Here is a 23,806-nt window from a genome sequence, read left to right as displayed (position 1 = left end):
GCCAGCCTGTCCAAGGCCCGAATACTCCTAGGCCTATGCTTGGGCCTGGGCCTAATTTTTTTGGCCCGTAGGCTGACCCGACCCAAATTTTGGCGAGAGTCCACAAGGCCTGACATAGACCGAGCCCAGGCCTAGGTGGGCCGGGCTGGGCCAAATTTACACCCCTACTCAGGTGGTATATAATATACTTAAATTTATAATTTTTTGATGTTTCTCACATTACTCACCTTGTTTTTTTGAAAATTTAGTCAAAACCCCTCAATTGGACCCTGATTTGGTGAAAAGGACAGTCCAAATTTTTTTTTTCCATAAACCCTCTAAGCAGAAAATACATAATTGAGTAAGGACAAAATAAAATATCTTTTTTTTTTTTTTTTTCTTAGACAATATTGCCAGAGTAGCATATTACTGTCAATCAAAATAACCTGTTACTTTCAAACAGAGTAACATGTTAACATATTACTGTGAGACATAGTAATATGTTACTGTCAAATTGAGTAACTGTCAAACAGAGTAACATATTATTTGTCAAACAGAGTAACATAGTAATAATTTTTTTTTAAGAAAAATTTCATAGTCAACATGGATCTTATTTAATAAATCTTGATGAGAGAATTTTAAAAATATTAACTTTATTAAAAACTGACATTTACATCAAAAGTCATATTATTTTAAAGTTTAATATTTTTATAATAGTGATATTTATTGAATTTTTCAAGAAAAACTTTTTATGTTTGTTCTTAATGTATTAAAATTTTATTATGAGTGGGTTTTGACCAAATTCTCCTTTTTTTTTTCTTTTTGTTTAGTTTTCAAATTTTATTTTCAAAAAAGAAAAAGTTCATCATTTTACATGTGGTTATCTTTCTTTTTTTGGATAAAAATAAATTTGGAAAATTCAAAATTACTTTTTTACTAGCTTTTATTTTTTTTTTCAAATTAATCTTTACTTTTAGAAAATTTAAAAAAAAAAAAATCTAAAATTCAACCAAACATGCTACACAATAGGTGGAGAATAATTCTAGAAATATGATACCATGCCAGCCACCAGAGCTGGAGGCGCTTGGCCGTGCATCCTAAGTGTACGGGAAAGAAATAAACTTTCTCGTATAATCCTGTTGACCAAGTCTACTCTCCTCCGTACGTTGTCGCTTTATCACCTGAAAACACAAACGTAAGCTAGCCGGATGGTGTGTGCCGGAAACCTCTCCGATGCCTAAGTCAGTAAACTTGACAAATAGACAAAAGCTCTGTGTATTCAGAAAGCAAAGTTGTGTGTTACCTCTCCTAAGGTGATGTTTGTGAGCTTTTATAGGTTTCGTGTGGCACAATCCTAGTAGGACTTCTATTCCTCCATGCAGAGTCCTTCTAGGATTCATACTCCTGTAGGATAATGCTTATCCTTTAACACCCCCCTCACTGCTTAAACCAAGTGAGATAGTTTTATCATGGCCGAACTCCAATATGACCGAAGTAAATATGCTTATGTTCAGTCGAAGAGTAAGCCCGACTAACTCTTTTATCGCTCTTATAGCGGCTCCTCATACACAACTCATGGCGCGGTCAGACCGAACTAATATTTCGAGACCGGAGTAACCTTAAGACCGGTCTAACTCCAAGGAGCCTTTAGACCGATCTAACTTCGATCTCCTACTGGACCGGTCTAGCTTTACGTCCTTAGGACCGGACTAACTCCAAAATAACGCACGACCGGAGTATCTTATATGGCCATTTCACTTCAGCCTTTTATACTGTGACTCATTACGGCCCATCACCTAGCTCGGCCCAATTTTCACATAAATTACCCTCTCAATTGCCCCTTAATTCCATTTGCACAGCATGATAGGGATTACCTGCTTATCAGGCGAGCTGAAGTTTTTAAGCCTTTCCAGCAGAGCTAAAAAAAAAAAAAAAAAACTTTAGCCTTTCCAGCCGAGCTAATTTCACTCTGGGCTCTGCTTGTCCGGTCAAAACGTCTCTTCAATCACAGCGACTGTAACGCTTCCCATTCTAATCACACGTGGCACGCTCTGATTGACTGAGGACGGCTGTCACGCCGTCTTCATACTTCGTGTTTTTTGAACAGTCCCGCCAAATTTTTGGGCTTTCAAACAAAAACAAACCCCGAGGCCAGAGTCCCTTCACTTTTACCATCCATCTTCTTCCTTTCCTTCGAGTTCTTCATTGTTCTTCGTTTTTCTGAAAGAGCTCGTGAACTGCTGCTTTTTGCTTCCATCTTCAGCTCCTGCTCCCTCATCTGGTTAGTATTGTACATCTTACTTGCTCTGTTTGTTTTCGTATTTGTTCTATGCGTTTTGTTTTCTGTGTTTTCTGCAAACACGTTTTTCTGTTTTGCTTTGCTTTGTACTTCTATGGAAAAAACTCAACAGTAGAACATATGAGTATATGAAATACCCTGTAGAAAACAAATTTTTGATCCAAAATCATGATGCAACCGAACTAGGATACTGTTTAAGCTAGGTAAAAGTCTAGTCAGCATACAACTGGACTAACACTTATGTTTACACCAGTAGCTTTGAATAAGTCAAACCACTTCTTGACAGACCTTAGCCGAGGTAACCAACCGCACTAGGTTTGCTCTTAGCAAACCGAGATACCTGAACTCCAACCGATCTAGGCCTAGGGGCTAAACCAGCTTTCTTAGTTTTTTAGATGGAACTCAGAAAGCTGCGCCTAGATGATCAACCATTCAAATAGAACCGTTTCTTTAACCGAGATATCTAGACGCTTGCCGACCCCGAACTAGCAAAGCCCTGCTCAAACCGAGCCACAAATCACCTTGCAGAAACCGAGTTTAGAACCTGTAGCATCCACATAACCGAAGTAGGGCTCCTTTTTTTTGTACTTTTATTTTGTAGCATGGTCCAATGATCTGTGCTTAACCCCTCTGTTTTCTACTTTGCAGACTTAGGTTGCCTAGGTACTCCCCTACGTGCTCAACCGAGCTACTGAGACAATCTTGTGGACCGAACTTTAATTTATTCATAAATTATACAATAAATGGGGAAGTATAGGTATCTAGTAGACACTCCGGGCGGCTTAGTCGAATTCAGAAAAGACTACAATATACCTGATGACGTCCACCTGATTTTAGCCGAAAAAGATGTCATTCCTTGGGGCAATGAAGGCTTTGTCCCCTTCACCCTTTTATCCATAATTGAAACCGGACTACTATTTCCAGTCCAACCTTTAATTTGCGAGTTTCTTAGGCAAACTAGACTATGCCCTACCCAGCTATCCACCAATTCATACCGCATAATAATGGGAATAGCCGAACTAAACCGGCAAGCCGGTCTCAACCTTGGTCTGGCCGAAATCTTTCACCAATACTTCATTGGTTTGAAGGAAGACGGCTGGGTATACTATCTCAGAATACGCCGCCGTCGTGAGAAAATAATAAAGAATACACCGGATAAAGACTTAAACGACGACGATTTTTTCTGGGTGTCTGGGAACTTTGAGGATCATCAAGCCCAGATTCCTGGCCGACGTATCAATTGGAAAAAAGGGGAACCTGGTAAATTTACTTCGGTTTTCTTGCGTGCTATTTTATATTTCGGTTTGTCAATTTTTCAGCCGAACTAACAGTTGTTTTTTTTCTTCGCAGATTCTACCCACCTCCATTCTTTATACAGCTACCCAAACCTAGCGACTTTGCGTGCCGCACTACGGTATCCAGAACGTAGTTGGGCCAAGTTGCTAAAATTCGAGCCGACCTATAGATACAGCAGTCGCCGAAAAGCGAGGGTGACCGATTTTTTGCTTAAGGAGGCCCCAGAACCGGACCCAACCTTGCCAGAAATCAGACTAATCCCACTAACTGCTGAAGAGGAAATGGCTAAAAAAAACAGAGTAAGGGCGCTTCTAACTAAAACTAACAGACCCGATGTACCGCCACTAAGCCAAACGCAGCCTGCCGTTGTGGCCCTTCCTTCCCAACAGCCTTCTTCATCACGCCCCTCTAAGCGCGCCCGATCTACCCCGACCGAACAACAGCTTATGGATGAGGACGAATCCATCCCTCCACCAAGTCCTCAACTTATCCTTCAACCGAAGCAATCTGACCGAGCTAACTCCTCCAAATGGGCTCCAAATCTCACCTTTCAAGACCGAAATATCCAGGAGTCTGACTCGGTCGTTGCTGAGAAAGATCACTTGATGGCTTTCAACCTAGCCAAAAGTGTTTGCCTTCCGAAAGATATGGAGCACCACAACAAGCAATTAAACACCGAGCTGAAGGCCATCCGGTCTTCAACAAAATCAATGATCCTGGTAAGTGGCTCTCCTTTTTCTTTGTCTAACTTTTCCCAACTGATAGTCTGGCTAAAGAGAGTTACTACTCTTTTGCAGGCCATCCAGAAGAACAATCTTGCTCATAAGAAAGTGCTGGAACTCCGGAAGACAACCAGGCATGCCATGACAGATGCTGAGGCAAAGGCAGCCGAACTTGAGCGAGCCAAGAAGTAGATAGCCGAGCTACAGTTCGAGAACGGTCGCTTGACCGGACTTGTTAGCTCGGCTGAAGCTGAAAAACAAAAAATTGCAGCACCAGTGAAAGACAAGTACTTGCGCGAGTTGGTCAAACTCGAAGGCAAAAAAGACGCCGAAATAGCTGATCTCAAGAAGAAGGTCGGTGATGCCAACGCCCAAGGTTTCAAAGAGGCGGAGGGCCTATACATTTTGTAATGCGAGGGGGCAAAGAATTTGTTCTTCAAGTGCGGCTGGAGAAGTGCTGTGGAGCAGCTCGGCTGTGGGCCTGAAACCGAGGTTTACAATGCTCCTCAGTACTTTATTCCGGCCTCGCTTGCGGAATATGCTGCTTCGGTCCAAGAACAATTTTTGCAGGATTCAGATGATGAAGACGATGAAAATGAACAAACTGTTATTCCGGTAGTCAACGAGCAAGTCAACGAACAATCAGCTCGGTTGGAGGCAACGATCAAAGACCTAACTGTTGAGCCATCGGCTGATATCGTTCTGCCAGTTGCTACTGAGACTGATCTTCCATCTACAACCGGTGTTCAAGTTGACATTGACGCCGAGATTGAAGACCTTTTCAGTTGATTTTGTACTTTTCTTTTTTGTTACTTCTTTAATCCTGTAACCGGGCTATGGCCCCTGCTTTGTATTTTCTTTTTGATGAATGAAAATTTTCTTGAACTCTTACTTCGGTTGATCTGTATGTTTGTACTGATTTTTCCATGATCTTTTTACTTCCAAACTGTTATCTCGGTTTTTGCTGGTCAAACTAACTATGCTTATCAGCCAACCACTCCTTAGCCGACATAATTACTTCGGCTGAGGAGTATAAAGAGTTGGTTTAATCCAGCCAACCACTCTTCAGCCATACCCTTACTTCGGCTGAAGAGTACAAAGAGTTGGTTTAATCTAGCCAACCATTCTTTAGCCATACCCTTACTTTGGCTGAAGAGTACAAAGAGTTGGTTTAATCCAGCCAACCACTCTTCAGCCATACCCTTACTTCAGTTGAAGAGTACAAAGAGTTGGTTTAATCCAGCCAACCACTCTTCAGCCATACCCTTACTTCGGCTGAAGAGTACAAAGAGTTGGTTTAATCCAGCCAACCACTCTTCAGCCATACCCTTACTTCGGCTGAAGAGTATAAAGAGTTGGTTTAATCCAGTCAACCTCTAAGTTAGTTTTCCAGCCAACTTAGAATAATATTTGGTTATTTCGACCAAACGTCCTGTAGCCTGGATCCTTATCCTGGGCTTAGGAAGGGTGTTGGTTTAATCCAGCCAACCTCTAAGTTAGTTTTTTTCAGCCAACTTAGAATAATGTTTGCAATATGCCTAACTTTACTTAAAGCTATCTTTTACAGAGAACAACTTATGCTGAAAAGAATCGATTTGTTTTATTGAGGAAAGAAAAATTACACGTGTTTGAAAGCTAAAAATAAAATAACTTGAGATTGGCAGTGTTCCATGGTCTAGGGATTGCTTTGTCATCCTTGTCTTCTAGGTGGTATGCCCCTTTGCCTGCTAACCCAACCACTTTGTGAGGACCTTCCCAATTAGGCCCTAGCTTGCCATCTCCTGGTATTAAGGTGTTTCCCATCACTGTGCATAGTACCCAATCTCCGATCTTGAATTGTCTTGGATGTACTGTTTTGTTGTATTTCCTGGATAACTCTTGTTGGTACGAGGCAATGTGGACCAGTGCTCTTTCTCTTCTTTCTTCCGCAAGGTCGAGCTCCAATGTTATGGCTTCTCCATTCAAGTCGAGATCAAAATTTTCGCTCCGAATTGTGGGGAGGTCAACTTCCAGTGGGATCACTACTTTCATTTCGTAGGCTAAGGAGAATGGTGTTTCTCTTGTTAATCGTCGAGGTGTGGTGCGGTAAGCCCATAAAACATGAGGAAGTTTTTCCGCCCACTTGCCTTTTGCCTTCTCTAACCTTTTCTTCAGTCCATCCAAGACTACTTTGTTTGAGGCTTCTGCCTGTCCATTTGCTTGGGGATATGCCGGTGTAGAATTATAGAACTCTATTTTGTATTCTTCACAAAAGCCTCTGAAGATTCAGCCGCCGAACTGAGTGCCATTGTCTGAGATAAGGGCTTTTGGTATGCCAAACCGAGTGATGATGTTTTGCCAGACGAATTTCTTCACACCTTTTTCCTTGATTGATGCCAATGCTTCTGCTTCCACCCACTTTGTGAAGTAGTCTGTTGCTGCGAGAAAGAACTTTCTATTGCCGGGTGCTGCTAGAAGTGGTCCTACTATGTCCAAGCCCCACATTGCGAAAGGCCATGGGCTAGTTAATGGTAGGAGTTCTCTTGTTGGTTGATGTATTTGGTGTGCGAATTTTTGGCATTTCTCACACTTCTTCATATATTTCTCTGAGTCTGCTTCCATGTATGGCCACCAGTATCCTTGTGAAATGGCCCTGTAAGCTAGCGATCTTCCTCCTTGATGGCTTCCACACACCCCTTCGTGTATCTCGTAAAAGAATGCTTCCACTTTGCTGGGGTGGACACACTTTAGATAGGGTCCTGAGAACGACTTTTTGTATAATGCCAAAGATGAGGAGAGCCAAAATCGTTGTGACTTTGCTCTAATTTTGTTGGCTTCTTTCTTTTCTTCTAGTAGGACACCGTCTTTCAAGAATAGTATGATGGGATCCATCCATGAGGGGCCTAGTTCTGTGCAACATACCTCTTCTGTTTCGGGGTCCTCAATACTTGGTCTAGGTAGGTAGTCGATCAGTAGTGGATGTGGGATGGAGGTGTCTGCCATTGAGGCGAAGCCTTCTAGTTCGTCTGCTCTGCCGTTCTCCTCCCTGCCTATCTGCTCTATCCTTACTACTTCAAATTTCTTGATTTCTGTTCTGATCAATTCTTGGTACTTGGCCATCCTATCATCCTTTGCTTCATAGTCGCCAGAAATTTGGTTTACCACCAGCTGTGAGTCGCTGTAGACCATTAATTCGGTGGCCTTCATGTGGTATGCTGATCTAAGTCCTGCTAGAAGTGCTTCATATTCAGCTTCGTTGTTTGATGCTGGGAACCCAAGGTTGATTGCTTGCTCCAGAACCAGGCCGTCTGGTGAGATGAGGACTATGCCAAGTCCTGCACCATGCCGGTTGGATGCTCCATCCACAAAGAGCTTCCACATCTCACCAACGAATAATTTCCAGCAAGTGGAGGGGTTGGATGATGTCGTGGGGTCAAGAATGTTGCTGGTGTTTTCTTCAAGGTCCATGCTTGCTGTCTGCCCCTCGCTATCTGACTGAACCAAGTCTTTATTTATTGGTGAGTCTTGGTTTGTTGAAGCTTGGTTTGTTTCTTCCTTGCTGTCTTTAGTCTGGTTTGCCTTGGAGTCTGACTGAGTACCTTCTGCTAGGGGTTGCGCTATTTCGGCGTCAACTTCCATCCCTAGTTCGGTTGTGTCAGTTAGGTCGACTGGGCAGATATGATGACTTCCAGGAGTAAACTCTGCGATGAAGTCTGCCAAAGATTGGGCTTTTACTGTGGTTCTAAGTTGGAACTTGACGTCGAATTGTCCCAGCTCTACTGCCCACTTCAAAATTCGCCCAGAAAAGTTCTCCCTCTCAAACAAAGCTTTTAGTGGAAAAGCTGTGAGGACAACTATGGTGTGGGTGTGAAAGTAGTGTGCCAATTTCCTGGAGGCCATCATTAAGGCCAATGCAAGTTTTTCCAATGGCAAGTACCTTGTTTCGGCTCCCAGCAATGTCTTGCTGACATAATAGATGGGCAGATGTTGAATTCTTTCTGCGTGGACCAACACTGTGCTAATTGCGTGCTGGGAGACTGCAAGGTATAGGAAGAGTTCTTCTCCTGGTATTGGGGTGACCAGTAATGGTGGAGAGGACATGTATTGTTTCAGGCTCTCCAGTTCTTGGTCGCATTCTTCGTCCCATTCGAACTTGGCTTTTAAAGCTTGAAAGAATGGTCGTAGTCTGTCTGACGAGCGGCTTATGAACCGATTGAGAGCGACTGCCATGCTGGTGAGATGTTGTACTTCTTTTATTGAGTTTGGTCTCTCTAAATCTTGAATTGTTTTGATCTAAGAGGGGTCTGCTTCTATACCCCGGTTGGTCACAAAGAAGCCCAGGAATTTGCCAGATCCTACACCGAATGCACACTTAGATGCGTTAAGGCACAACTTGTGCTTCTTCAGGATATCAAACATCTTTCCTAGGTCCTTGAGATGTTCATTTTCATCCTTGCTTTTGACCACCATGTCGTCGATGTAAGCCTCAATCGTTCTTCCTAACAATGGTTCAAACATCTTGGTGACCATTCGCTGGAATGTTGCCCCTGCGTTCTTCAGGCCAAAGGGCATGACCTTGTAACAGTATAGTCCTCTTGGAGTTGTAAAGGATGTGACCTCCTGGTCTGGTTCATGCATGGCGATTTGGTGGTAGCCACTGTATGCATCCAGAAAGCTAAGTCTGTTGTGCCCCGCCGTTAGGTCTACCAGTTGATCTATTCGTGGTAGAGGAAAGCTGTCTTTTGGGCACGCCTTGTTGACTGTTTTGTAGTCGACGCAGACACGCCATTTGCCATTCTTCTTTGGCACTACGACCGTGTTGGAGATCCATTTTGGGTAGTGCACCTCTCTAATTGCTCTTGCCTCCCGCAGGTTACCTACTTCTTCTGCCACTATTTCGGCATGGTGAAGTGCCGATCTGCGTGTGCGCTGAATGACTGGTCTGGCGGATGGATGGACATTGAGCTGGTGACAGATGAAGTTTGGATCAATGCCTGGCATGTCGTAGGGTGTCCAGGCGAACACTTCGATGTTAGAGGTCAAGAATTCCAAGACCTCTAATCTCTCAGTGCTGGACAACGACGAACCGAGCAAAAAGAACTTATTCGGGTTCTTTTCATCTATTTTTACCTCCACCAAGTCCTTCACTGCTTTCTGATCTTCCGCTTTGCCGACATCTGCAAATAGCTCATTACTCTCAAGTTCTTCTACCGAATGAACGTATCCTTTGGTAGCGCGGCTGCCATTCACCGTGACGAAGCATTGCTTCGACATGATCTGATCTCCATAGACTTCTTCAATTACTCCAGTGTCGTTGGGAAACTGCATTACTTGGTGGTAGGATGACGCCACCGATCTCATGGCATGCAGCCAGGTTCTGCCCAAGATGATGTTGTAAGTGGAGGGGACCTTTAATACCCAGAACTCCACTTGTTTCGTCACGCTTCCTGCTCTGACTGGAAGAATTATTTTGCCGACGGGCCATTCTGGCATAGAGTTGAATCCAATTAGAGGTGATACAGCAGGCGCCAAGTCTTTGTCTTGTAGCTTCAGTTGTTTAAATGTTTCGCAGTACATGATTTCACATAAACTGCCTTGGTCAATCAGAATCCGCTTGACATCAAAATCCTTGACTCGGAGAGTAACGACCAGGGCATCATTGTGAGGGCAATATATCCGTTCTAAGTCTTTATCCGAAAAAGACATGACGTTTGTTGCCTCTGTCTTTCCCTTCTTGGTGGCAGTTTGGGCACTTAGTACCTCTCTTAAGTGTTCAGCCTTTTTGATTGATCCTCTGAGCTCGTATACACGTTCGGGCTCAAAGACCCCATGTATCACATTGATAACGCCTTGAGGTGGGGAGTCGATTGGCATCCCATTGGGGTTATTATGGTCCTGGGGGGCTGGTTGCGTCCCTCCTTCAATGTACTTATCCAAGTGTCCTGCTGCCACCAATTCCTCCAGGTGTTGTCTCAATGGCGTGCAATTCTCAGTGCGGTGTCCCTTTTCTTTATGGAAGGTGCACCGTGATCTTTTGTCGTAGTCCTTCTGCGCTTCCCCTAGTTTGGCTGGCCACTTGACGAAAGGCTTATCTCTTATTTCGCTCAGAATCCGATATATCGGTTTCTTGAACACCGCGGTTATGGCAGTACGGATTCTCAACCATCTTTTATCCGGGTCTTCTCCGTTATCTCGTCTGCCACGTCCGTTTCTGTTACTTCGATCTACTGTGTTGACCTTTGTTGAGGTCTTCTTTTCTGGTACTGTAGGCGCCCCAGATTTTGCTTTGGCGCATGCGCCATCCTCTTCTACCCTAATGTGCTGATGCACTCTTTCCATCAAGGATTCCATGGTGAGGGGTGGTGTCATGGTGATCGAGTCCCTTAATCTGTTCCCGACTGGAAGGCCTCTTTTATACTGTGCAATGGTGAGATTGGTGGGGCAGTCCCCAATCTGATTGAATGTCTGCCAGTAACGACTGTTGTAGGATCTTAGGGTCTCTTTATCGCCCATGTCGATGGAGAGCAATTGGTCAATCTCCACCGGGGTTTTGGTGTTCGTTCGGAACCTCGTTACGAACGCTTCTGCCAATTGCGCCCAAGAGGCTATGCTGCCTTCTGGAAGTTTCTCGAACCAAGTCAAGCCTAGATCGCCAAGGCTAGATGGGAAGAGTATGCATATTAAGGCCTCGTTTCGCCTGTATACAGCCATGACCTGGTGAAAGTGGCTCAAGTGTGAGTAGGGGTCCGTCTTCTCTTCATATGTAGTGAATTTGGGCTGAAGGAAGCCTGATGGCAGGGGCGCGTTTTCAATCGCCGGAACAAACGGCGAAGTCTGCAGCCTTGCTAATGCTTTGTCCGTTGGTTCGTAGGTAGGGCGCGGTATTGGCATTCCAACCTCGACGCTTCCGTGTGTCCGAGGAGCCAACCGTTGTAAGGCAGAAACTCTGTGTGGATCCCGTGCCCTGGCATCCTCCTTGCATCGTGCTTTTTCTTCGAGCACGGTTCGTAAGTCGGATGATCTGGGTAACTCCGTTTGTCTAGATCTGGTTTGGTGCGTATGTGAGGGCCAATACGTGCTTCCTTCAGTGTATGATCTTTCAGATCTCGTCCTCTCAGACCTGGAGTGACGAGTTCTGGAAGACTAGGATTAAGTATCGCCTGTCCTGAGACTTCTACTCTCTCCTTGCGAGGGTGTGGTATTCTTACTACGATTTTCTGAGTGGCGAGGGGGCGTCTTGTTTTTGTGCCCCTCTCCTGTCGCCACTTCTTTATTCTTCATCTGGCCCTTCAACGCCTCCATGTCGGCCGCCATCTTCCTTATCAATTCGTCTTGCTCCTTCGCGCGATCTTCCAGAGCTTGAGGATCAATCCTCCGTCTTTGCCTGTCAGGACTTTGCGAGCGAGATTGACGGGGGCTGTGAGTCCGTCTTCCCCTAGTATTTCTCCTGGGGTTATGTCGTTGGGGCTCCAAATCTGCCATGGGAGGGATAGAAGGTAATCCTTCATGCCTCGTTCCCCCATCTGGGGTTTTCCCGTCGATGGCGGACTGTGGTAATTCTTCATTGTGCGCCATTGTTCTTCAAGAGGTAAAGTTTGATCAAGAGGTTTTGTCCTGTCTGTTTTTCCCACAGACGGCGCCAATTGTACAGGAAAGAAATAAACCTTCTCGTATAATCCTGTTGAACAAGTCTACTCTCCTCCGTATGTCGTCACTTTATCACCTGAAAATACAAACGTAAGCTAGCCGGCGGGTGTGTGCCGGAAACCTCTCCGATGCCTAAGTCAGTAAACTTGACAAATAGACAAAAGCTCTGTGTATTCAGAAAGCAAAGTTGTGTGTTACCTCTCCTAAGGTGATGTTTGTGAGCTTTTATAGGTTTCGTGTGGCACAATCCTAGTAGGACTTCTATTCCTCCATGCAGAGTCCTCCTAGGATTCATACTCCTATAGGATAATGCTTATCCTTTAACACCCCCCTCACTGCTTAAACCAAGTGAGATGGTTTTATCATGGCCGAACTCCAATATGACCGAAGTAAATATGCTTATGTTCAGTCGAAGAGTAAGCTGAACTAACTCTTTTATCGCTCTTACAGTGGCTCCTCATGCACAACTCATGGCGCGGTCAGACCGAACTAATATTTCGAGACCGGTGTAACCTTAAGACCGGTGTAACTCCAAGGAGCCTTTAGACCGATCTAACTTCGATCTCCTACTGGACCGGTCTAGTTTCACGTCCTTAGGACCGGACTAACTCCAAAATACCGCACGACCGGAGTATCTTATATGGCCATTTCACTTCGGCCTTTTATACTGTGACTCATTACGGCCCATCACCTAACTCGGCCCAATTTTCACATAAATTACCTTCTCACTAAGCTACCCATAACTGCACTAACTGAGCTCAATCCGATCACTCTCTCCTTCGCCGATCGTCCTGTCGACCCCATATCGGTAACCCACTCTCCCTCCCTCTCTCTCTCATGATTTAAATAAGAGCTATGAATACAATCAATTTCTTTGTGTTATAACTGCAAACGGTTTAAAAATGTTAAGATATATTGTTGTTACACTCAATGCCTTCTTGGGTGAATTAGAGCTTTGTAATTCATATGATTTTTTCCCCCAGGATGGCAGGATGTGATATAGTGAACTAATTCAATCAAAATTCACCAACACAGAGTTAAGTTTATTTAATTAGGTATAGAATAGTATAAAATTATTTTGTTTCCTTAGTTGACATATTTAGTTTTCCTATTTTATTAGTATTGATTTAGTTTTAGTTTCCTAATTCACCAGGTTTCTTATTCCCCAAGAATTAGATTTATTAATAGTTTTTAAGATTTAATACAATTACAAGTTTATACTCTTCTTTCCAACCTCATGATTTTTTTCAAAAGTTCATTACTATATTTTTGCTATTTCGCGTGCTAGCCCTGTTGGTTCAAACGTTACTGTCTCTCCCTTGCATTTGGTAATGTCAGTCAAGTTTTATTCAATAACAATATCTTTTATGGATTTGGGGTGCTTGCTGTGTGGCTCTATGGACTTATTTTTTACAAGTATGTTCTACTCGATATACTCTAGTCAAGTTTTATTCAATAACAATATCTTTATACTAGTTGGTGATTATTGCTTTTAAAGATATATATTTGTATATCCAAAAAAAAAAAAAAATTCAAGCAAGAAAATTTGTTCTACCTGAAAGATGGCTGCTTAATTCTTAGATTTTGTTTAATTGATAATCCTAGTCAATGGCAAATAGCTTAAATGTGTCTAAATGGATGATATAATTATGGAGAGCATACAATTCTTTTATCCTAATTAATCTCCCAACTAAATTCTTCGATGTTATAGCAAAATTCTTTTATACCTTAACCATTGGGTGCTTGGAAATTCAATTTATGCTCAGATAGAAGCACTAATGCTGTGTTTGGTTGGGGGATTTGAGGAGGGATTTGGAAAGGGAAATGGAAAAGGTATATAAAATATGAATAAAACATGCCTAAATTTCACCTAGTTTCACACACCTTTTCCCTTTCCCTTTCTAAATCCCTCCCCAAATCCTCTAACCAAACACAACATAAAAGCCATTGGAGTGACTGAAGTGATTTTGGCCATCAATTACCAACCAGAGGTAAAAATATTAAGACCCTCCTCTATTCATTGCAATAACAAAGTTTTGGCTGGCCACGTGAACATGTGTATTTGTTTTTCAATTTTTTTTTTTTTTTTGGTTTCCAGATTATGCTGAGTTTTTTGAAAGAGTTTGAGGAAAAGCTAGATATCAAGATAACTTGCTCGCAAGAAACTGAGCCACTGGGCACAGCTGGTCCCCTGGCTTTGGCTAGAAATAAATTGATTGATGATGACTCTGGCAGGCCCTTCTTTGTTCTCAACAGCGATGTTATCTGTGACTACCCCTTTAAAGAAATGATTGATTTCCACAATTCTCATGGAGGGGAGGCTTCCATTGTAGTGACCAAGGTAAGCAAGCTTTCCTTCCATTCCAAACACGCACACATATGATACAAAAAGTATATGGTATGAGATTGGAAGCCGATTTCTGTGTTAGGTTGATGAACCCTCAAAATATGGTGTGGTAATCATAGAAGAAACAACGGGGAAAGTTGAGAAATTCATGGAGACACCAAAAATATTTGTGGGTAACAAGATCAATGCTGGAATCTACTTGTTGAGCCCTTCTGTTCTTAATCGGATTGAGTTGAGGCCGACCTCAATCGAAAAAGAGGTCTTCCCCAGCATTGCAGCAGAAAATAAAACTCTATGCTATGGTGTTACCTGGGTTTTGGATGGACATTGGACAGCCAAAGGATTACATTACAGGCTTGAGACTCTACTTAGATTCTTTGCGGAAAAAATCCTCCTCAAAATTGGCCGTTGGATCTCACATTGTCGGAAATGTTTTGGTAGATGAGAGTGCTGTGATTGGTAATGGATGTTTGATTGGGCCAGACGGGGCTATCGGTCCTGGATGTGTGATTGAGTCGGGTGTTAGGCTCTCATGCTGCACTGTAATGCGTGGAGTTCGAATTAAGAAGCATGCATGCATCTCTGGTAGCATCATCGGCTGGCACTCCATCGTTGGGAGGTGGGCTCGGCTGGAGAATATGTCAATATTGGGAGAAGATGTTCATGTGGGTGATGAAGTTTACAGCAATGGAGGTGTGGTCCTCCCCCATATGGAGATAAAATCAAGCATTTTGAAGCCAGAGATTGTCATGTGAACTGTATTTTCAAATTTATGGCAATTTTTTTTAAGCATTTGAAATGTCAAAAGTGCTTGCTTTTTCTTCTTTTTATATGAATCCAGATCCGTCTTTATATAGTTTATTAACCACATTGATCATGTTAAATCTATCATTCTCTCATAACTCTCCAAAACAATAAAAGTACCCTTTTTTGGAAAACGAGAAAATGAAAAGTACCCTTGAAATTGGATTTTTAGAAAATTAAAGCGGAGATCTGATACACAAAATTATTTAGTAGTAGTACAACGAATGCATACGCACGTGGTGTTTTCAACAAAAGGTGTCCCGCAAAACCGAATGCCTATGCACCAATAAATAAATAAATAAACTCTGAAAATTCTCAGTAATGCAGAGCTTTGTCATGCTATAAGCACCAAAACAAGATTATACCAGAGCAAGTGTATTGAGAACGGTACATTTAACACAGTTGCATAAAATTACGTGATATGTATTGAAAACGGTACATTTAACACCTCAGTTGTATAAAATTACATGATATGTTTTACACTCGATTGGGTTAGCTAGAAAAGAAAATGGGGAAGGGAAGAGTGTGGTTACAACTGCATTAGCCAGAATTCGAGCCAAGCCCGCATTAGGAAGCCTTCAAAATCACACAATATCGCAATTGAAAAGGAAAAAAATAAATTGACAATTGCCCAAAACTGCAGACACAGACCAGATTTACATGTGAAACAACAGAGGGTAGTGAAGAATGTGTGCCAACAGAGAGAAAACGCACGAGCTATTCAAACCGAGGCTAAGATCCAAAACATCACATGAGAAGATATGGCAACGAGGAACCAGGTGACAAAAGCCAGCGCTACAGAGAGCTGGAATCTGCTGCATGGGAGTTGCCTTTGAACCTTGCAGAAATCCAAGTCCCTTGCATACAAAACTGCAATTCCTGCTGATGAGCATGCAGCTGCAAGTGATAGAGTAGCAGTCACCTGCATTTCAAAAAATCATTAGAGTGCCAATTGATACAAAATTTTGCAAAGCAGGGCTGTGCCCTTTTCATTACAAGTCTAAGTCGTGTACTATGGGTTCCATGTTCAAATTCAATACTTATCTTTGAGGTATGGGTTCTTACAACTGCAGAGGGAAGATTTTTAAACAAAAGCAACAAAATAAGTATCCGAGAAAAAAAATAATTAAATAAATAGGAGAAAGAAACTATCCAAGAAATTGTTTTTTGATTCATATGATAAAGTTCACACATCTTTAATAGAAATACCAGTAGTTATGCTATCAAGAGTCTAAGGATAAATACCCAATCGCCTACAACAAACAGGCTCACTAGGACTGGGTTTTGAAGGTCTCTCTTTATCCTCAAAGCATAACCATCAAGACATGCAAGTCCAAAGCTCCACAATACCTGAAGCCCCATTGATGCAATTAAATAGCTGCATCAAATAACATGTGCTTTGATCAAAGTCGAGCTGGGGACTAGACAGGACTATGTCTCAATAAAATTAATTGAAAGCAAGAGAAATCAACTCATAGTCTGTAATAGAAAAGCAACGATAATTAAACAAGTAATCTCTTCAAGCCTGACTTGAGCAGCAGAACTATCACACAAGTGCATGAGAGAACATGTAAAACAAACATGACGCACATGAATGCACAAGATTGACCCAAACACCCGTTTCCTTTTCCCAAATTAGAATGAGACCAAATTCTTGTGACAAAGAAACTAAATTTTATACAGGAATAAATGTATAAAAACACTCTGAAGAATTATGCATGACCCTTTTGTTCTTTTTGCCTAACTCCTATCTAACCCAAATAAACAACACTAGAAGAATCACCCATTAAAGCCTTACCCAAAATATATGTTACAAGCTAGATAAATGACTCAAGTGGAATCCCATGATATAAATACACAAACTTTACATATATAAGCTTATTGAGGTGTAGGTTATTGTTCCATCATGCATGGAACAGAAGAAACGCTTTTATAGAATATTTTCCAACTGTCACAGCTGGAATTTCATATTACTCTTAGGGCAACCACTTTGTGCAAATAATGTCAAAGGTTTGGTCTACACCCAATCTACCCCTCCCAAACCATCAAATAGGGGGGACTAAATTACATGTAGTTTTATGTGAAGATTATAGCTTTATTCCTAGACCAAATATAAGCTCAATAAAAACATGAGGCGTACTAAGAGCGATTTTTTCATTCAAGTAAGAATGAATTGCATTTAATATTTACTCCAAAATGGACTTTCAGCCAAAAGTTCAATATAGATCAATGATTTCATAGGCAGACATTAGGCACCCGACAACCATGATTTGCACAGGAGTTCATCTCTAGACACTGACAACTTACTAAGTTCTACACTATCAAGGTTTTGGAATATTAGGAAAATCATAAATATCACAGATAGTACAATACAAACAATAGTGGAATAAGGAAGATCTCTGAAAAGGTGTTTAGAAAGAGTATTTCAGAATGACTACTAATCAATTGTTGATTTACCTTCTTTTCATCTTCAAATTCTTTTTGAGATGCAGTTCAACTCAAAATTTTATTTATTCTAAAAGGAAATTCTGCTATTAAGTTAGAGATGACGATTTTCGACTCTATCATGTTTCTCAATCTACTTTCACCATTCTCTCTCTCTCTCTCTCTCTCTCTCTCTCTCTCTCTCTCTCTCTCTCTCTCTCTCTATATATATATATATATACAAAGTATTTCTATGAATATACATGTAAAATAATAAAAAATAAATGCATTTCCATTTCCAAATGCTCCCATGTGATCCAGAATGAGACTATCTAAGACAATGTTATTTGCATTTGGTAACTTACAATTTCATAATGAATAATTTATTTATTTATTTATTTATTGTTTTTGGAGATAAATAAATACATATAAAGAACCACACAGTTGTTGAAAGAAAGTCCTTCAACACTTTCAATATTTCTAAACATTAAATGATTGCCTAAAACATTTCAACAAAAATCAAAATTTCAACTCAAAAATTGAACTCTCCACATTATTCCAACATTGCATAATAACAAAACTCCAAGAAAACAGAAACTGCAAGAAACATACCAAAAAGCAGTGTAGTTAGAGAAACCCATAGCAGAGGCCATGACTCCAATGGAAGCAGAAGCAAACAAACACTGCCCTATCCTCAACATCAGCCCACTCACAGTTCCTGGGCTCCCTAACAGGGTCTTCATCTCTTTCTTCCCCCTCCTCTCTCCTCTCTCCCTCTCTCTCCTCCTATCCACAGGGCTCTTGTCTAAATCAAAGGGCCCCGATGGAAACCCTAGATTTCAGAACCCCTACATAAATGCAACCCCAAATCCCTGCCATTTTCTCAATCCAAAGCAATCAAATCTCAATGTGAATATGTATCGATCTATAAATATACCAAAATGAGAAGAGATCGAATCGATTAGGAGAGCAAGAGATGTTTAGGGCTTGGATTTCAAATGGGAACTGTGATTGATCGTCTTCGAGCTCATCATCATCATTCATCCCAAACCATCCATTGATGGAATCGTTGGCTTTAAGAAACCCTAAAGTAGTTAATCAATGTTTTTCCTTTGGGTAAATTACACTAACACCTTGACATTTATATTTATTACAGTTTTTCCCTCACGTTTTAGAAATTACATCTCCTTCCTTGAAGTTTAAAGTTTCATTATAGATTTTTCCTTAGCAATTTAATTTTTTTAAATATCAATTTTACCCTCACTAGGTAAATTACATTGACACTCCTCACATTTTAGAAATTACAATTTCCTCCTTAAGATTTAAAGTAGTATTACTAATTGCCCCTCGATCAGTATTAGTTGGAAAAAAAAAAATTTGCTAGTAAAATTTTTAAATTTCTGATTAAAAATCAACATAAACTCATTTTTTGAATTTATGTTTTTTCCTCAAATTTACAAATTGAGACAACCATTTATAAAGCAAAAAAATTATCAACACATGTTTTTGTGATATTTTTTTTAATTTTTGTAAATATAAATTGAAAACTGAAAACGAAATGGTTACCAAACAGGCTTCAGATGGTAAAAATGTCGTAAAATTAACAAATAATTAAATAAGTTACCGGCGTAAGAAATGACTTATCAAAAGATTCTTAGGCTATGTAGGGTTTGATTTTTAGAATTTTTTTAAATTAAAAATTAATTTGGTTAAGAAATAAAAAATAAAAAATAATTATCATTTTAACTTTTTGGCAAATTATATACATACATATGGTTGTTTTAATTTAATTTGTAAAAAATTATTTATAACCACTCGAAATATAAAAATTATATAAAAATAATAATTATTTTTTATTTTTTATTTCTTAACCAAATTAATTTTTAATTTTTAAAAAAAATTCTAAAAATCAAACCATATATAGCTTAAGAATCTTTTGATAAGTCATTTTTTACGTTGGTAACCTATTTAATTATTTGTTAATTTTACGATATTTTTACCATTTAAAGCCTGTTTGGTAACCATTTCGTTTTTATTTTTCAATTTATATTTACAAAAATTTTAAAAACTGTCAAAAAAACTTGTTTGATAATTTTTTTGGTTTATAAATGGTTGTATCAGTTTATAAATTTGAGAAAAAAATGTAAATTCAAAAAATGAGTTTATGTTGGTTTTTAAACAGAAATTTAAAAATTTTACTAATAAAATTTTTTTTCAATTAATTTTTTTTTAAATAATTTTTTTTTTCAACTAATACTAACCAAGAGGGCAATTGGTAATGCTACTTTAAATCTTAGGGAGAGGATTGTAATTTCTAAAATGTGAGGAGGTGTCAATGTAATTTACCCAGTGAGGGAAAAATTTGTATTTAAAAAAATTAAATTGCTGAAAGGGAAATCTGTAATGAAACTTTAAACCTCAGGGAGAGAGATGTAATTTTCAAAACATGAGGGAAGAACTATAATAAACATAAACCTCAGAGGCTGTCAGTGTAATTTACCCTTTCCTTTTTTTTTCTTTATTTTTTGGGAAAATTGTGGCTTTGTGTGGAAAAATTTTAAAATTATAATTCCACTTCTAGTTGCACGTAGTATTTGGTTATAATTTTTAAAAATTAATTTTATATTCACTTTTGAAAAAAAAAATTCAAGTGAAAAAATTTGGCTAACTTGGTCGTTTCTGAACGTCCGGCCAGTTGATCGAAACAGTTTAAGTTTTTTTTTTACCTGTTATTTTTATACTTTAAATAAAAAATATTTTCAGAATTTTTTTAAAATTTTTTTGTGAGTTTTGAATAGGATTTTGGGTTGTGTTTTTAGTTATGAGTTGTAAGTTTTTGAATTAATCATATGTCACATCATTCATTTCAAACTTAATTCAAAATTCTTTTCAAAATTCATAACTAAACAAATTTTCCATATTCAAATTATAATTTCAAAACTCACAAACTCAAAATACAACTCTTATTCTTAAATCATATTTAGAGAATTCTACCAAACGCTACCTGTAATTTTCAAAAATAATTTTAAATTAATGGTAAATTTTACTAATTTTAATAATTAAAAATGAATATTTTAAATCAGTCTAAAAATTAAATATAATCATAAATTAATGATAAATTTTATTAATATTAATCATTAAAGTTATTAATTTTTTTATGTATATGTAATGATTTTTTTGTGGGAATTTTTTTTTTTAAATCGTTGATATTAAGATTTTGTAAGATAATAATTTTATAATATTTTTATAATAGCTGGGGTCTCTTAATATTTTTACAAACAAAATTCGACACAGAGAAATTTTGCTCCCACATAGAAAATTTTCAATTTTCACAAAAAAAAAAATCACAAAAAAATTTTAAAATTTCTCAAATATGATCACAAAAATTTCATCGAAAGACCTTACCCTAGACCTTTCTTATTATCCAAAGTCAAAGTGAAATATTTCACTAATTTTTTCCTTTTTCAACTTACCATTAGTGAGGTATCATCCCTATTAAAACTATAATCTTTTTCATGAATCACTGATTTGGAACAGGGTATAATTACTTAACAATTGAGCGAGGAAAAAAAATTATAAATTAATAAAAAAAATTATAATATTTATAATATTTTGAAAAATGATTTATATCTCAATTGGGGTCTACCCTCAGTGAGGTGGAGGCCCATGATTGGACGAAAAAAATAATTTTTTTTTTTTTTCGGTTAGCGGCCAGTGGGGGCACGTGCGACCCGAGGTATAAGGCACAGCCGTAATATTTTTTACTTGTTTATAAAGTTTTACTCATGAAATATGTAATTCCCTTATTAGAACGGTCTCAGTGCGATTGATCTGACAGCCCTACGTGGATTTCTCTAGTTTTTGCATTATTTTTAATTATTTTAATCAGAAAATACTTATTTAGAGCATCCGGCAAATTTTGAGTCAAATTATAATTGAAAAAGTCATTTTTATATTTTAGTTAGTCACTCACTGCATTAAACTCTCTATTTTAACTCAATCCTATTAAAATATTTGTTATTCTTTTTTTTATAATTAAATTGATGACCTATCAACTAAACAATTCTTATGTTTTACAAAAGATAAAATAAAAAAATACCGTTGACCAATTGACCGGCCAGATGTCTGGATAGACGTCCAGTTACACCCAAATTGCGTATTATAGCAATGAACAGTTTCTCGTTTCATCAGACGAGTTACTGTAGCAAATTTAACAAAAAGTTAATTTAACAACAATTTGCTGAGACTAATGAAGGAAGGATTTGATGATTTGTTATTTATATTTTAACTTTTTGTTAATTTAAAGATACTGATGCTGATACTCTTATAAGCACGCTCACAATATTTAAGTCTAAAAGTAGGGTCGCTAGTCTTTGGGAATTGTTTTTTCTTAATTTTTTTTTTAGGACAAATTATCAACAATTCTTTGAGATTTGACTAAAATATAAATTTTTCCTGAGTTTTAAGAAATTACATTTTGCCTCCTGAGATTTATATTTGTATAATAAATTATCTCCTGAAGTTTATATTTGCATAACAAATTGTCCCCTCATTTATTATGCAAATATAAATCTCATGGGTAATTTATAATTTCCCAAACCTCTAGGGAGGTGTTGGTAATTTTTCCTTTTTTTAATTATTTTTAACAAAATTTTTAATTTTTTTAATTTTTTAACTTTTTAGGTTTGAGAACATTTCTAATCTTTACTCATTTTTCATCAAATTTAAATTAAATTTTAATTAAAAACTTTAATACGATATGGAAGTCTTCAATCTTTACTTTCTTTTTTCATCAATTTTTTTCAAAAATTCTAAACTTTTTCTAAAAATTTGTTTTAATTGTTTTCAATGACAACAAAATCTTTAATCGTAATTTTTTTTTCAAAAAATTTCTCAAATTTGAATAAAAATATGATTGTTGAAAATTTTATAAAATATTTGGTTCATCAATAATTTGGTGAAAAAAAATAACTCTACCATAATTTGATATAAATTTGAGAAAATGATTAGAACATATTTTTAATTATTTTTTTATCAAATTTAAATTTGATGAAAAAGATAATGAAGGATTAGAGATGCTTTTGCTAGACTAAAAAAGTTGCTTTTTTTAACTTTTTCTTTACATAATTTTTTTTTTCTTTTTTGAGTTTAGATTCTCTTAAGTTAGTTATATGAAATTAAGAGAGTCTTTGGACCGTTTGGCAAGAAGGTTTGGGACTAAATAGTCACAAAAGATAAAATAGGCTATTTTAATCACAATAAACAAAACATCACATTCAATCCATAATCATTACACTCTTCTCTTCCAAAAAAGTCAAAAAAAAACCAAAAAGCCAAAAAAATCATTCTCAAACCAAGTTTTTTAGCCCAGGCTAAAATAGTAAAAAAAGTCAAAAAGCCAACTCACTTCCCAAACCAAGCCTAAGTCTATTAATTTGATAATCTTAATTTTTTTTATATAAATATTTTACTAAATCAATCTTAAAAAATGAACAATTCACATCATTAATCAGCCTCAAAATAAATTCATCAAGCACATCCAATTTGAGAGAATAAATCAAAAAATAATCACCGTAAACCAAAAACGAATAAAAATAAATATTTTGACTTAATTACTACCAAATAGACAAACGAATAAAAATAAATATTTTGACTTTTAATTAGGGCAAATTACATATACCCCTCGAGATTTGGCTAAATTACAGATACCCCTGAGGTTTCAGAAATTACATCCCGCTCCTTGAGGTTTGTATTTTCATAACAATTTGCCCCCTGAGATTTATATTTCATAACAAATTACCCCCTAATTTCTTATACAAATATAGCATTCAGGGAGGAATTCGTAATTTCTCAAACCTCAAGAGGTATCTGTAATTTAGCCAAACCTCGAGGGGTATATGTAATTTGTCCTTTTAATTACTACCAAATAGACTTGCGTGTCAAAACTTGATTTCTATATGGCAATTTTAATCTATGTCACACGTCATTGCATTGATCACAACTCCTATTAATATTACAGTATCATGCAATTTAAATAAATAAAAATAAAATAAAATACTTATTACATATTCGGATAATTATTCAGTAATTTTGGAGTATGAACACGTGTATTATATAGTATTATAATTGGTAAAAAATGTGAGTATGTGGAGTATTGTGTTGGGTGATAGGGGAACATGATGGGACATATTGAATGATAATTAGTTAAGGAGTACAGACATGTAATACTCCAAGAATATTGAATAATTTCTCTACATATTCTGTATCACTTAAGTGATAATTTGAGTCTTACTATTTTTTTATTTAATT

At 38.0% G+C, this 23,806-nt stretch overlaps 1 protein-coding gene and 1 pseudogene across 2 annotated transcripts; one reads left to right on the top strand and one right to left on the bottom strand.

Annotated features, from left to right (window-relative positions):
• Positions 1-11,815: 11,815 nt before the first annotated feature.
• Positions 11,816-15,153, top strand: LOC114273539 (mannose-1-phosphate guanylyltransferase 1-like; annotated as a pseudogene). The gene is made up of 4 exons (XR_014363329.1): positions 11,816-11,863; positions 13,797-13,913; positions 14,021-14,263; positions 14,352-15,153. The product of XR_014363329.1 is annotated as a mannose-1-phosphate guanylyltransferase 1-like (transcript).
• A 322-nt stretch (positions 15,154-15,475) lies between these two features.
• LOC114273540 (CASP-like protein 5B2) lies at positions 15,476-18,615 on the bottom strand. The gene is made up of 3 exons (XM_028215347.2): positions 18,110-18,615; positions 16,319-16,451; positions 15,476-15,995 (listed from the first exon to the last, which is right to left on the bottom strand). The coding sequence occupies exons 1-3, from the start codon at positions 18,238-18,240 to the stop codon at positions 15,795-15,797; spliced, it is 465 nt and encodes a 154-aa protein (XP_028071148.2). The 5' UTR covers positions 18,241-18,615; the 3' UTR covers positions 15,476-15,794.
• Positions 18,616-23,806: the final 5,191 nt, after the last annotated feature.

Source organism: Camellia sinensis, chromosome 3 (genome assembly GCF_055761805.1).
Source record: "Camellia sinensis isolate YWXY chromosome 3, ASM5576180v1, whole genome shotgun sequence".
In the NCBI taxonomy this organism is placed as follows: domain Eukaryota; kingdom Viridiplantae; phylum Streptophyta; class Magnoliopsida; order Ericales; family Theaceae; genus Camellia; species Camellia sinensis.
This window is presented reverse-complemented; position numbering and strand designations above follow the sequence as displayed.